Genomic DNA, 15239 nt, shown 5'->3' with positions numbered 1-15239 from the left:
CAGGGCGTTGCGGAGCGTTGCGGGGCGTTGCGGAGCGTTGCAGGGCATTGCGGAGCATTGCAGGGCATTGCAGAGCGTTGCAGGGCATTGCAGGGCATTGCAGAGCGTTGCAGGGCATTGCAGAGCGTTGCAGGGCATTGCAGAGTAATGGCAGGGCATTGCAGAGTAATGGCAGGGCATTGCAGAGTAATGGCAGGGCATTGCAGAGTAATGGCAGGGCATTGCAGAGTAATGGCAGGGCATTGCAGAGTAATGGCAGGGCATTGCAGAGTAATGGCAGGGCATTGCAGAGTAATGGCAGGGTATTGCAGAGTAATGCAGAGTAATGGCAGGGTATTGCAGAGTAATGCAGAGTAATGGCAGGGTATTGCAGAGTAATGCAGGGAATCGAGGGGTTAATTTTCGGTGAGCAGCGATGTGGGCACTGCAGATGCAGCCCACATCGCTGCTGACACCGATCTCTTCCCCCTCCGCTGTACCGATCGGTACAGAGAGGGGGAGGGAGGAACCGGCGTCATAACATGACGCCGGCTTGTTTACAAGTGATCACTCCGTCATTTGACGGAGCGATCACGTGGTAAACGGCCGCGATGAGCGGCCGTTTACCGTGATTCGTGATGTGCCGGGTCCACTGGACCCAGCGGTCACGGATGCTCTCGTGTGCGCGCCCCAGGGTGAACAAATCAGGTGAACAGTGTAAGAATTACAACAGTTTGTATATGTGCCTCCCACTTTTTAAGGGACCAAAAGTAATGGGACAGATAACCGATCATCCATCGAACTTTCACTTTTTAATACTTGGTTGCAAATCCTTTGCAGTCAATTACAGCCTGAAGTCTGTAACGCATAGACATCACCATACACTGGGTTTCATCCATGGTGATGCTCTGCCAGGCCTCTACTGCAACTGTCAGTTCCTGCTTGTTCTTGGGGCATTTCCCTTCAGTTTTATCTTCAGCAAGTGAAATCAGATTCAGGTCAGGTGATTGACTTGGCCATTACATAACATTTCACTTCTTTCCCTTAAACTCTTTGGTTGCTTTCGCAGTATGCTTCGGGTCATTGTCCATCTGCACTGTGATGCGCCGTCCAATGAGTTCTGAAGCATTTTGCTGAATATGAGCAGATAATATTGCCCGAAACACTTCAGAATTCATCCTGCTGCTTTTGTCAGCAGTCACATCATCAATAAATACAAGAGAACCAGTTCCATTGGCAGCCATACATGCCCACGCCATGACACTACCACCACCATGCTTCACTGATGAGGTGGTATGCTTTGGATCATGAGCAGTTCCTTTCCTTCTCCTACTCTTCTCTTCCCATCACTCTGTTACAAGTGGATCTGTCCATAGGATGTTGTTGCAGAACTGTGAAGGCTTTTTTAGATGATGTTTGGCAAACTCTAATCTGGCCTTCCTGTTTTTGAGGCTCACCAATGGTTTACATCTTGTGGTGAACCCTCTGTATTCACTCTGGTGAAGTCTTCTCTTGACTGTTGACTTTGACACACATACACCTACCTCCTGGAGAGTGTTCTTGATCTGGCCAACTGTTGTGAAGGGTGTTTTCTTCACCAGGGAAAGACTTTGGTCATCCACCACAGTTGTTTTCCGTGGTCTTCTGGGTCTTTTGGTGTTGCTGAGCTCACCGGTGCGTTCTTTCTTTTTAAGGATGTTCCAAACAGTTTATTTGGCTACACCTAATGTTTTTGCTATCTCTCTGATGGGTTTTTTTTGGGTTTTTTTTCAGCCTAATGATGGTTTGCTCTACTGATAGTGACATCTTTTTGGCTCTAATATTGAGAGTTGACAGCAACAGATTCCAAATGTAAATAGCACACTTGAAATGAACTCTGGACATTTTATCTGCTCCTTGTAAATGGGATAATGAGGAAATAACACACACCTGGCCATGGAACAGCTGAGCAGCCAATTGTCCCATTACTTTTGGTCCCTTAAAAAGTGGGAGGCAGATATACAAACTGTTGTAATTCCTACACCGTTCACCTGATTTGGATGTAAATACCCTCAGATTAAAGCTGAACATCTGCAGTTAAAGTACATCTTGTTTGTTTCATTTCAAATCCATTGTGGTGGTGTATAGAGCCAAAAAGTTTAGATGTCGATGTTCCAATATTTATGGACTTGACTGTAGAAGGCTTTTTCTGTCACAATTCCGAGCAATTCAGACTAAGGTAGGCCATACATGAGCCATACATTAACCATCTGAGTTTCGAAACGTGTATGGTTATGCTGAATGTTTTACCTGCGATTATTGCTATCGGCTGCAATAGCCTCTAGCAATAATCACTGTCTTCTCCCAGCAGGGACAGCGTCCTCGCCTCCCTACCAGGAGAAGACAATAGCCCAGCATCAACACTGTCTGTGTTGATGGGGGAATCAAGCTAATTTCTTTCCTGCAACCAGTGGTTGCAGGAAAGAAATCTGCTCCGTGTATGGTTGGCCTTAAGCCTAGTACGCAAGAGCCAAATGTCATCCGGCAGAAACTGTCCTACCATCCGGCCCGTGTGTACAGCAGCAGGTCCTACAGAAGTTCAGCTGGTGTCCTGTCAAAAGGTGCCTGCACATGAGCAGAACAGAAGGCCACTCCCAACTCATTTTCTGATCAGATGGCATGACGTCACCATAGTGCATGTGCACATCATAGGAGGGTTTTTTCGACAGCAGATACCATTTCACAGCCACAATTGAAAGCTATACAAAGAGTGGAGGGACACCGTAGTTGTCAGATTGAGCCTCTCTGTCGCAGGGCGGATTGTGGTTGTGTTGAAGGGTGGGTTTTGTCTGTGATGCAACCTGCCCTTAGATACAGGCAATACCCGCCGCTTAACACACCAAACCCACCCTGCAACACAGAGAAAACCGGACCTTGTGCACACTGTAAACCTGCACCGCAACAGCGAGGCACAATGTGGTGTCCCTCCGCTGTTTGCATAGCATTCATTTGTGCCCGTCAAATGGTATCTCTCATTGAAAAAAGCCTCCTAAAATATGCGCATGCACTACGGTGACATCACGCCAGCTGATCGGGAAATCCGTTCTGCGCACTTTTCAACAGAACACCGGCTTCTGTCAAAGGCTCATGTCAGAAAAAGGTCTGCCGACCAGCTCCCAATCAGGGCTTCCAGCCAATGGCTGAGAGCACTGCCTGAAGTGTTCTGGCGGTGGGGGGGGGACTGTCCCACTGTCAGAACACAATAACTCAGCAGGGGAGATCACTGTACTTACATCAGATTGTTAGTACAACGGCTCCGACCTGAGCTGTCTGTTTTTTCGTTCAGCCAATGAGGCTTTAGTTTGATGATGATCATGTGCAACTTATGTTTTTTATTGTAAAACTCACCTCCTAGTTAAAGCGGAGCTCCACCCTAAAAAAATAAAATAAAAAAAAAAGGACATAAACACGCTCCAAAAAATAAATTAAAAAACATTTAAAAAATTTTTTTTACTTGCCAGAAATAGCTGTTGCTAGGCAGATCGTCCTAATCTGCTACTTCCTACTCCACGGTTCTTGTCCTCCCTCGCGTTGTCTCCTGGGAGATGGGGTGCAGTGTCTTCTGAGACATGTGTGTGTCCCAGTAGACAGGCGTCCATTCACAATGCCGCTCGACTCGCGCATGCGTAGTAGGAAACGGGCAGTGAAGCTGCAAGGCTCAACTGCCTGTTTCCCTTAATTAGGATAGCAGCGCTGAAACACGATACGTTGGACGGATCGGCCTCAGGGAGCCGACATCGCGAGCTCGCTGGACAAGTAAGTGCTCTTATTAAATGTCAGCAGCTACAATGTTTGTGGTTGCTGACTTTAAAAAAAAAAAGCTCCACTTACCAATTTGGAGGCTCAGGAGGTGGGGCAAAGCGCAACTCTTTCAGGAGAAGGTGTCTCCAGATCATCAACAATGGTAATGGGGGTGAGCTTGAACATTACAGCAGGGTGTGAATGAAAAAAATGTATGCTGTGCTTCCTGCACACATCTCAAGGCCTTAATTTCAATCTTGATTGGAGCCTAGGTTTGTATAATTCTGTATTTCATAAGGAAATTACTTTTATTTTAATATCTATATCAGCCATTCTCAGCGTTCCTCCAAAGTTTGCTAGGGGTTCCTTCATCCTGTGGCTAATTGATCTCCCATTTGACAGTGCCTGCATAGTTCTAGGGCCCACACCACTTAACAGAGCCAGCTGCATGAACCCAAAGCTGTCTGTAAGGGTAGCATTGTGGCCACCACTGCAACAGGGACATTATTTTCACTGGTCCCCAGTGAAATGTTTTTTTGCCAGGGATCCTGAGAACTGAATTTTTTTTTCAAGAGTTCCTCTTTATTATACTGAGGAAAAGCATAAATGCTGATCCTTTTTTATCTTTTATGTGTTTTCTCTCTCCAGAGATGCCAGTGTTGGGTAGTGGAGTGGAGCAGCATTCCTCGGCTTCTATATTTGAACACGTCGATAGGATGTCGCGTTCCTCAGAGGCCAGCCGTCGCCTCCCCAGTAAAATTCAACTCATCGCCATGCAGCCGATGGCCACTCCACCCATGCATGGACTGTCTGTGGCAGAACGAGAGATGGAGGCTAATAAGATAAATAGAGAGGTGGGTGTCTGGGAAATCTTGGAGTCAATGCAGATGTCTGTCCAAGAGCTTCTGCAATCCTTCATTTCCTCATATTATTACATTTATGATTACACTGACATAGCTGATTATATCAGTATGACTGTCACACCACTTCCTGAAACTGTCTTTCAAAAACTGAACTGCTAGGTGTAATCCCAGATTCTGAACTCTTTTCCCCACATAAAATCACTGTTCAAATCTTGAAATCTTGCCCTTTTAACCCCTGCAACATCATCAAAATATATCACTTCTTAACCAGCTTTGGCAACTCCCTCTTCATTGGCCTACCTATACACAGGTTATCTCCACTTTAGTCCATCATTAATGCTGCTGTCAGACTCATCCACCTTACCAACTGCCAGGGGCGTCGCTAGGGGGTGGCTATTGGGGCTATAGCCCGGAGTCTTTTGCCGCAGGGTCCCTGTCTAACCAGAGGGTCACAGCTGCGGTGGGCGGGTTGCATGAGAGAAGCAGATGAGAGGAGGGAAGTGAGCGGGTGGACGAGCAGAGATGACATAATTTCTCTCTGCCCGCTCCACATCACCGCTCTTCCACCCTCACAGATGGGCCTCTTCAATGTGGGAGCGAGGTGCGTGGGGAGAAGAGAGATGACATTATCGCTCAATGCCCGCCACACATCAGCGCTCTTCTGCCTTCACAGCACAGGCCTGTTCAGTGTCGGAGGTGCGGTGGGGAGCAGTGATATGACATAGTCTCTCATTGCCCGCCATGCATCACCGCTCTCCTGCCCTCACTAAATTTACCAGTGCTGCCAGCCTGCCACCAATGCAGCGACAATGCATATTTGGTGGCACTGGCTGGCATGGCAAGTGACAATCCACATCAGTTAGCAAGTGACAACCCATATCTGGTTCCAGGCAATGTGGCAAGTCACAATCCGCATCATGTGGCAGGTGACGTGGCAAGTGACAATCTGCAAATGGTGGCAAGTGACAATCTGCAAATGGTGGCAGGTGACGTGGCAGGTAACAGTCTGCAAATGGTGGCAGGTGACGTGGCAAGTGACAATCTGTGGCAGGTGATGTGGCAAGTGACCATCTGCAAATGGTGGCAGGTGACCTGGCAATCTGCAAATGGTGGCAGGTGACAATCCACATCAGGTAGCAAGTGACGATTCACATCTGGTGCCAGGTAACAATCCACATCTGGTGCCAGGTAACAATCCACAATCGAGTGGCAGGTGATTGTGGCAAGTAACACGCTGCATCTGGTGACAAGCGACAGTGGAAAGTGACACGCTGCATCTGGTGGCAGGAGATGGGGCAAGTGACACGCCCAGGGCTCCCACTGATTCTGTATTTCACTTTATATTACAATGTAATCTAATATTACAATGTAATAATAGAAACAATGCGCTTCAATCACCACCCCCCGCCAGGTCATGCAAAAAGGTTGGTGACCAATGCTGTGGGCTGTAGCCCCAGATCTTTTGCAGACCTAGCAACGCCCTTGCCAACCCCTCCCCCTCGCCAATCCTTGCAATCCCCGAAAAAAAGAAAATCAAATATTAACCGCATACAAAGCCATCTGCACAACTCTAGCCCTCCAGGACTTATCCAGAACATCTTCTTTTCAAAAGTCACATAACTTTCCCCAGTATTCACACATTTTCTCAAATAAATCCAATTAGAAAAATGTGCAAATTGTGTGAATCTTGGGTGAAAACATTTATACAAATTCCAATGTATGTAATGACCACTTTAAAAAATTATTTTACAATATTGATAAGTTTACAAATGTCAAATTGTATCAACTTTTGTGGAATAACAAAAGCAAATGTTTTAATGCGTTGGATGTGAAAGTAAATGTATCCTGTTAATGTAAATGTAACCTGTTGACTACCTTAGGATTCATTATAATCTCATATTCATCTTCATTCTGCTTTAATAACCCAGTTTTTGTGTCTGCTGTAGATTCAGACAACATTGCGTCATAAGTCGGAGATAGAACACCACCGTAATAAGATACGTCTTCGAGCCAAGCGTAAAGGACACTACGAGTTCCCCCTGGTGGACGTTGTGGGAATGACGGACACCAAGGAGCGTCAGCGCATGTACCGAAGGGCCCAGATGCAATTTGATAAGATTCTGGATCCAGTGATGGGCGTTCCCACTGTATTCATAGAACCCCGCAAGAGGTGGGACCCTGACCTACAAATAACCACATATTCTCAGCATTAACTACATTGTCTGATATCACATGACATCCTCATGCTGTCATCTCTCACCACATTGGCTCTTAATGATCACTCAACATCATACTGCCAGCTTCAACTACGTCTCTTAATGATCACATGACATCATTATAATTTCAGCTTCCATTGCATTTGTTCTAAGTGATCACATGACATTATTTATGCTGCCAGCTTTCTCTGCATTTTCTGTCAATAATCACATGTTCTCATACTATTATCTCACTACATTGGCTGTTAGGAATTATGTGGCATCATCATACTGCCAGCTTTCACTTCATTAGCTCTTAGGGATCACAAGACTTCATCTCAATGCCTGCTTTCCACTATACTGGATTTTAGTGATCACATAACATCATGCTTGCCAGCATTCACTGCACTGGTCCCAAGTGATCATATGACATCTCCATGCTGCTGTCTCACTACATTGACTCTTAGCAAAAGCTTTCTTGTCTGTACTTCTCCCTCTGGATCACAAAATTGCAGTTCGTTCTGCACTCCTGTGATCTGTTTTCAACTGACAGCAGGCTTCAGCTCGCTGTCGGCTGTTAAGGCTCTGAAAAGATTCCAACCATATGGTCAACAGTGTTTGATCGCTCAGTTCTCAGTCTGGAGCCGGTGGGGGACAGATGCTGCATCCACCTATGTAGATATATTTGTTTCCAGGAATCCTAAACTTCTCTTTTAAAGGATAAGTTCACCTTTCTACAAAAAATAGTAAATGCACATCTTTTTGCAGATAAATAATGTGCATTCATTTTTTGTAGTAGGAGCCTATAAAGCATTGCACCAGCGATCAGCAGATCTCCTGCACATGGTTAGTGTATCTGCTAGCCCGTACAGCCCCGCACATGTAAGCCAATGCTCGCTGACAGGAAGACTCAATGAACAACCACAGCTCTGTGGTGGTTCATTGAGAACTACAACCCAACAGCCGCTAAGGATGTTGTGGCCTGTAGTTTGTTCAAACACACAGATCTGTGTGTATGAATGGCGCGGCCGTGTGGGTGGAGCCCTGTTTTCAATAAGTGACAACTAGTACGGGGAACTTCTCCCCATACTGCTGCCACAGGGAGGGGGGGGGGGGGGGGGGGGGCGGCGGGCAACTGGCGGCAGCTGCAGCATTGGAAACATGTTACATGTTCCACCCTAAAGTCAGGTGAAACATGTAACATGTTCCTAAAGGTGAGGTTATCCTTTAAAGATCATATGACATCATTGGAATTTAAGCTTTAAGTGCACTGACTCTGACGGTCATATGACATCATCACAAAGTAAGATTTAGCATAATTTGTGCTCAATGATCAGATGACATCTCATGTCCTATTCTTACAATATTAAAGAGGAAGCAATGTTTTGTTTTGTTTGTTAAAAATTGGTTTTCTTCTTCAAGCTATGAAGACAGTGAATATTAAAATTATAAATGTAATAATTTTAGCAATTAAATTGAGTTTCACAAAATAATTTTTAAACCAAAAACTTTTCTTATTTGTAGCTCTCGAGCTCGGCGTTCTCCAAAGCAGCGGCGACGACAACAGGGCTCCTCCAGCCCCCCAGATGCAGACAGAGATCGTTTAATTGCAACTGATAGTGATGGTACCTACAAGAGGCCTCCGGGAGTCAGTAACTCAGCCTATGTGGTAAGTGCTTTGTCTGATTTTTATTCTCTAGTAGAATAAGGGAAGGCAAGAACCCTGTCAGATGTTGTAAATTTCTCTTTTACTTCCTGTCTGGTGAAATGTCACCAGGATGGAAAGTAAGAGTAAATCTCTCTAACTGAGCCCCATGTGGCAGTAAAAACCGGACATTTTTGACTTGACCTACACTTTAACCGTACTTAACTCCCGTCAGCCCACCTCCACAGTGGCGGCGTAAAGGGAGGAAATGGCAAAGTGCAAGTTCAATTAAATAATCTGTGTTTATAAAGTTTGCATTGTATTGTATAAAGATCTGATCCTTTTGTGATTCTCATTTGTCTGTTTCTCCCCTGTAGTCTGACCCAGATCTGCCCTCCGACAACCCCACACCAGTGTCTGAATTGGGTAAATACCCTGGCTCTCTTCCCCGGGGCCCTCCCCCTGCACAGTATGTGGCCCCTCAGCCTTCCATTGAAGAGGTCCGTCAGACTATGCAATCTCTTCTAGACGATGCCTTCGCACTGGTGGCTCCCAGCAGCCAGTCAGCTGTGCAAGCTGGAAACTCCCCTACGGGGCAGCAGCAGAACAATGGCACTCCTACTCGCAGCGGAAGGGGATCTACAGCCTGGGGGGCCCAATATCCGTCCCATCAGTCACCACACTACAATGTAAGTAAAAGGAGTTCTGATAAACGTGTTATAATGTACCTAACGAAAAAAAACCTCCTTTTTAGTTTTGAATGTAGTGGGGAAGAGTTAGAATCCTTGACATGTTTTTAATTGCTGTCTGTGATCCTGCTGTTGGGATCCCTGCTGAATCTGGGTCACAGTAGTGCAAAAATAAGTGCGCTCCTGTGACCCAGAAGAGAAGTATGCCCAAAAAGCATTGGCCATACTTCTCTTTTAAATACATAATTGAAAATGTTCTATCTGTAGATCCTGCCAGAAATGTTATGAGCTGTTAATTTCCTGTGCATTCCCTGCACTTTAAGGCTGGGTTCACACCGCTGCGGGGGGAGAACCGGATGTGATTCGCACAGCAAATCACATCCGATCTCCGTAGCGCTGCGAGTTCAGCCATACAGATAGTATGGCTGAACTCGCAGCGGTCCCGCAGCAAACTCGCACGGGACCCTTTTTTGGGTCCGCAACGGAATCGGATCGCATGGGGGTTCACACCATGCGATCCGATTCCTGTGCGAGTCGGCAGATCGCACTGCGATATGCCGACGGATCTGGGGGTGTCATTAACATAACATTGACACCCCCAGCCGTCCGCATAGGGCAGTGTGAACTGCCGGCGGGAGGTGTGCGATGCGGGAAAACGCCGCGGATTCGCGGCGTTCCCGCATCGCAGCAATGTGAACCTAGCCTAAGTGGTTGTTAAACCACTGTGCTCTCTTCATACAATCAATCCTCTCTGTTTGATAATTTTAGGTGCCCCAGTGTGTGTGCTCTATAAAAAAAAATGCCACTCACGTGACCTGCCACCTCTCTCAATCTGACAGCTGCAGCGGGAGAGGCCAAGAATCCCCTGCTGACACCAGTCAGGAGGAGAGAGGCTCTGGTCACATGAGCGGTGCTATATAATACGTATAAAGTGGCGTTTTTTTTTTTTATAGAGCACACACACTGGGCACATAACATTATCAAACAGAGAGGATTGTATGACAATTGAAAAGTAATTTAGCAACAACGGGGTAGGGGCCGGGCACTAGCGGGAGCTGACAGGCAGGAAGGAGGGGAGAGAGGAGAGAGAGAGTGCATGACAGAGGCATGTAAACAGTAGCTGAGCAGCCATGATAAACCGCGGTCAGTTTACAGAGTGGGTAGGGCAGCACCAGGCAGGATCAGCCAGGTATTTCAGGGGGCCAAATTACACATCACAAGCTTTGTGCTTTTATTCATTCTTTAAAGCAACAAAATCCATATTTTTTTCTTTTAGGGTAACAACCACTTTAAGACCAGAATTGTGTAGCTGGCAGAATTCTCTGAGTTTCAATCACTTACTCTTTTTTTTTTTATTTATTTTTTTTTTTCTTTTTCAGAGATTTGTGGATTATGGTGTGACACAGCCCTCGGCTCCCAGCTTGCTAACAAGGTAAAGTGTTTGCTGAATGCGATTTACTATTGGGGAAGTAGATTTATGCACATGCACAAGTAAATGCTGGCTGCACCTTCCCGGATGCAGAAGAGTGCTGGAAGTTTACACCAGAGCTCCCTTGCACCTGCAAACATCCACACATGTATCCTTCAATATATTTTCCTAATGCAACTTTAACCTGCTATCAGTGTCTTCAATTCCTTGTACAGCAGAGCTTAGACTAGGGTAGGGAGACGTAGCACAAGGAGGAGCCAGTCAATTGTGCTACATTGCAAGACACATGCTGATAAGAGGGAAGAGCAGAGTGACCGATTAAAGTATGTCTGCTGCTCCTTTTTTCACTATGCAGTAACACGCCGGTGGAAGGACAATACCTGTAAGTGTTGCTCAACTGCAACAGGGAAAAAAAAATCAGGTCTTCTGCCCTACCTGACAAATATTTTAGCAGCTATAAAACAACTCCCATATGTGCATTTTGTCTGGGATATTTTGGAAGAGAATCTCTGAAAGCCACCTGCTTACAGGCAGTCATTGAAAAGATACAAATAAGGCTCGGTTCACACTGCAGCAACCAGGAAGTTGTGCGATTTTTTTATTAATATTAAATTAAATTTTTTTTTTTTAAGGTACGACTTTGCCATGCGACTTCATTGCGGCTTGCTTGTGACTTAATTAACAGAAGTCAATGCAAGTCGTGATGAAGTCGCCCTGAAGTAATGGAGGATCCTTTTTCTAAGTCGCTGTGACTTCAGTCATACTGATTAGAATGGTTCCGTTGCAGTTAATGGGGTGCGTCTTCAAGTCACAGCAGTGTGAACCAGGCCATAAGAAGATGTTTATAATTGATAAAGCTGTAGTGGATATTTTTAGTGCAGTTACTAATAGTTGGAGTTCCCCTATTGACGTTTCTTTACCCAGAATGCAGTTGTTTCTGGCACAAGAACGCTGGTTGGAAACTTCCTCCAGATTCCGTTAATAATGAGATCAGTGAGCCAGTACAACAGTCACGGCACATTGACTTTGCAGTCGTGCTCGATGGCTGATGTGCGGAGAGATTGATCTGTGGTCTGTTATAACCAGTCACCCCCCACCCCATCCCCTTGCGTCGGGGGAATATTTCACCTCTGATGTTGTGAGGTGTGGGAAATCTGAGAATTTTATAGGCTGTTCTTAAATGTATTTGTGCATTGCAGGCTCCAGAGCACCTGGGTTAATCTAGAGCAGACTGTGGCCCTTTGCTAGCCTTTATTAGGCCCTTGGGGTACTATTACTCCCAATGATATGCAACACTATTCCTCACTCTTACACCAGCAATGGGTCACTATTTCTTCCATTGATACCAATGATGGGATACTATTCCTCCCCTATTAGTAGTACTCCTCCTTGTCCTACTGAACACCAAACCTGAGGCCATATTTATTCTCACTGATGCTGTGATATTTTCTACCCCCACTGGCCAAAATCCGGCCCTCCTAAAATCTGAAGGATGGTAAACTGGCCCTTTGTTTCAAAAGTTTGGAGACCCCTGATCTAGAGCAAAACTCGTATAAAAGACCACCAGACCCAAATGATGCTCCATCTTTTATAGAAGAGGCAGGAGGGGCTTGTTCTAACCATATACCACACGTTATTGTGTGCATAACTGGTAGTCACTGTCACTCAGTGTGATTGGATGCTGTCGTGGGCGGCAATATGTTGTTAAAACTCATTGCACTGCTTTCTTTATTTCCTTCTTAAATTTAAAATTCAGGGTCTTTTTTGTGTATTAGATGCATTGCGTTTGATTTGCTTTGTAAGTGCAGTTGCTACAGAGCTTAGTAAATGAAATAAAGCTTCACTTTACAAAATATACTCAATCACGTGCAAGAAAAAAAATAAAAACATTTTTTGCTTGCAAATGATTGGATGATGTAAGTCAGCAGAGCTTCTGCTCATTTACTAAGCTCAGGAGAAACTGTACTTGCAGAGTGCAGTCTGAGGCCGCGTACACACGGGCGGACTGTTGGCTCAACTTTGTCCGCTGAACAGTGTTTCAGCGGACAGTCCGCTCGTGTGTGGGGCTTCAGCGGACAGTTTCAGCGGACAGTTTGACGAACAAAGTTTTTCGGAAATTCCGAAAAACTGTCCGCTGAAACTTGGTTTGAGCGAACAGTCCGCCCGTGTGTAGGCTACTTTCGAAATGAGCAAACTGTTCCCGCTCGGAGGAAAGTCCGCTCATTTCGAGCGCGTGTGCAGGTAGGCGGGGCCCGCGACGGAGACGTCGCGGGCTCTGCCGCCTGGAATGGACTTAAAGGGGAACCCCAACGCCGAAAAAAATCGGCGTGGGGGTCCCCCCAAAGTCCACAACAGACCCTTGTCCGAGCACGCTACCCGGCCGGCCAGGAAAGGGGGGCGAGCGCGCCCCCCCTCCTGAGCCGTACCAGGCCGCGTGCCCTCAACATGGGGGGTGCCTTGGGGAAGGGGGGGGCGCGCGGCCCCCCCACCCCAAAGCACCTTGTCCCCATGTTGATGAGGACAAGGGCCTCTTCCCAACAACCCTGGCCGTTGGTTGTCGGGGTCTGCGGGCGGGGGGCTTATCGGAATCCGGGAGCCCCCTTTAATAAGGGGGCCCCCGGATAGCGGCCCCCCACCCTATGTGAATGAGTATGGGGTACAATGTACCCCTACCCATTCACCTGTAAAATAAAAGTACCCAAAAAAAAACACAACACACGAGATAAAATATTTTATTGCACAGCTCCGGGGGTCTTCCGTCTTCGGGGGTCTTCTCGCCGGACTCCTCCGCTATCTTCTTGTAGCTCTTTTGCTAGCGGAGGAGTCCGGCTTTCTTCCTCCCCGCCGCCGGCCTCTTCTCCCGACTTTGGGGGTCTTGTCCCCCTCTTCGGTTCTTCTGCCGGGCCACCGCGCCTTCTTATAGCTCTTTTGCAGGCGGTGGCCCGGTCTTCTGTCGCCGCCGCCTTCCGTTCTTGTTCTTCTTCTTGTTCTTCTTGTTCTTCTCCAGGAGATGTTGACACGTCGCTCTCTCCGGCCGGAATGCCAGAGCCGCGCTGAGCGGCCACTTATATAGTGACAATGGGGCGGTGTCACATGGTATATGTCACATGGGTTGGTCACATGGGTTGATGTCACATGGGGACTATGACATCGTAAGGGGGCGGGGTCACCATGTGACCAACCCATGTGACATATACCATGTGACACCGCCCCATTGTCACTATATAAGTGGCCGCTCAGCGCGGCTCTGGCATTCCGGCCGGAGAGAGCGACGTGTCAACATCTCCTGGAGAAGAACAAGAAGAACAAGAAGAAGAACAAGAACGGAAGGCGGCGGCGACAGCGGCGACAGAAGACCGGGCCACCGCCTGCAAAAGAGCTATAAGAAGGCGCGGTGGCCCGGCAGAAGAACCGAAGAGGGGGACAAGACCCCCGAAGTCGGGAGAAGAGGCCGGCGGCGGGGAGGAAGAAAGCCGGACTCCTCCGCTAGCAAAAGAGCTACAAGAAGATAGCGGAGGAGTCCGGCGAGAAGACCCCCGAAGACGGAAGACCCCCGGAGCTGTGCAATAAAATATTTTATCTCGTGTGTTGTGTTTTTTTTTGGGTACTTTTATTTTACAGGTGAATGGGTAGGGGTACATTGTACCCCATACTCATTCACATAGGGTGGGGGGCCGGTATCCGGGGGCCCCCTTATTAAAGGGGGCTCCCGGATTCCGATAAGCCCCCCGCCCGCAGACCCCGACAACCAACGGCCAGGGTTGTCGGGAAGAGGCCCTTGTCCTCATCAACATGGGGACAAGGTGCTTTGGGGTGGGGGGGCCGCGCGGCCCCCCCTTCCCCAAGGCACCCCCCATGTTGAGGGCACGCGGCCTGGTACGGCTCAGGAGGGGGGGCGCGCTCGCTCGCCCCCCTTTCCTGGCCGGCCGGGTAGCGTGCTCGGACAAGGGTCTGTTGTGGACTCTGGGGGGACCCCCACACCGATTTTTTTCGGCGTTGGGGGTTCCCCTTTAAGTCCATTCCAGGCGGCGGAGCCCGCGACGTCTCCGTCGCGGGCCCCGCCTACCTTGACACGCGCTCGAAATGAGCGGACTGTTGCCTCGTGTGTGGGCGAGTCCGCTCATTTCAAAAGTTGCGCGGACTTAGTACGACGAACAAAGTTTGCCGTATTTGTCCACTCAAAAAGTGCCGTGTGTGGGCGTGTTCGTTCATTCAAAAGTTTGAGCGGACTGTTTGACGAACTTAGTTTCGGCAGACAGTCCCCGCGTGTGTACGCCGCCTTACTGCAATTGTTTTCCCATTGTTCTTGTGTTGATTCTGTGCTGCTCAATGCAGATCAATGCCCCTCGTGTGAATGAACCCTAGCAACCAAAAATATCTTTGTAAAGCAAAGTCAGCTTATTAGGCCTGTCATACATGGAACACATTTCTTTTTTGCAGAAAAGCCATTCGCTCGATTCCCCCATCAACACAGTGTTGATGCAGGAATTCTTCCTGCTGGGCCATTGGCTTTTCCCGGCGTGGGGGTGAGCGGGGGAAGCCATCCCCGATGGGAGAAGACCGTGATTATAGTTAGCAGCTATATAAGCTATTAGCATTAATCGCAGGAGAATCCAGCAGCCTGTTTGTACCCAAGTTGATTGATCATTGAGCATTTGG

The 15239-nt window shown here is 47.6% G+C and overlaps 1 protein-coding gene across 3 annotated transcripts in view; it reads left to right on the top strand.

Annotated features, from left to right (window-relative positions):
* The window catches only part of KIAA1549 (KIAA1549 ortholog), a 153434-nt gene that overhangs the window by 124770 nt on the left and 13425 nt on the right, over positions 1-15239 (top strand). For all 3 annotated transcript variants that reach the window (XM_077468767.1, XM_077468766.1, XM_077468765.1), the window contains exons 13-17: positions 4408-4613; positions 6569-6792; positions 8342-8486; positions 8840-9151; positions 10531-10583. In XM_077468767.1, the coding sequence (XP_077324893.1) occupies positions 4408-4613; positions 6569-6792; positions 8342-8486; positions 8840-9151; positions 10531-10583 (940 nt within the window). The remainder of the gene's footprint in view (positions 1-4407; positions 4614-6568; positions 6793-8341; positions 8487-8839; positions 9152-10530; positions 10584-15239) is intronic.

The sequence above is a fragment of the Lithobates pipiens genome, unplaced genomic scaffold (genome assembly GCF_037356315.1).
Source record: "Lithobates pipiens isolate NorthernLeopardFrog02 unplaced genomic scaffold, aLitPip1_a1.2 Scaffold_8, whole genome shotgun sequence".
Classification (NCBI taxonomy): domain Eukaryota; kingdom Metazoa; phylum Chordata; class Amphibia; order Anura; family Ranidae; genus Lithobates; species Lithobates pipiens.
The sequence above is the reverse complement of the archived record's forward strand: the minus strand, read 5'-3'. Positions and strand labels throughout refer to the sequence as shown.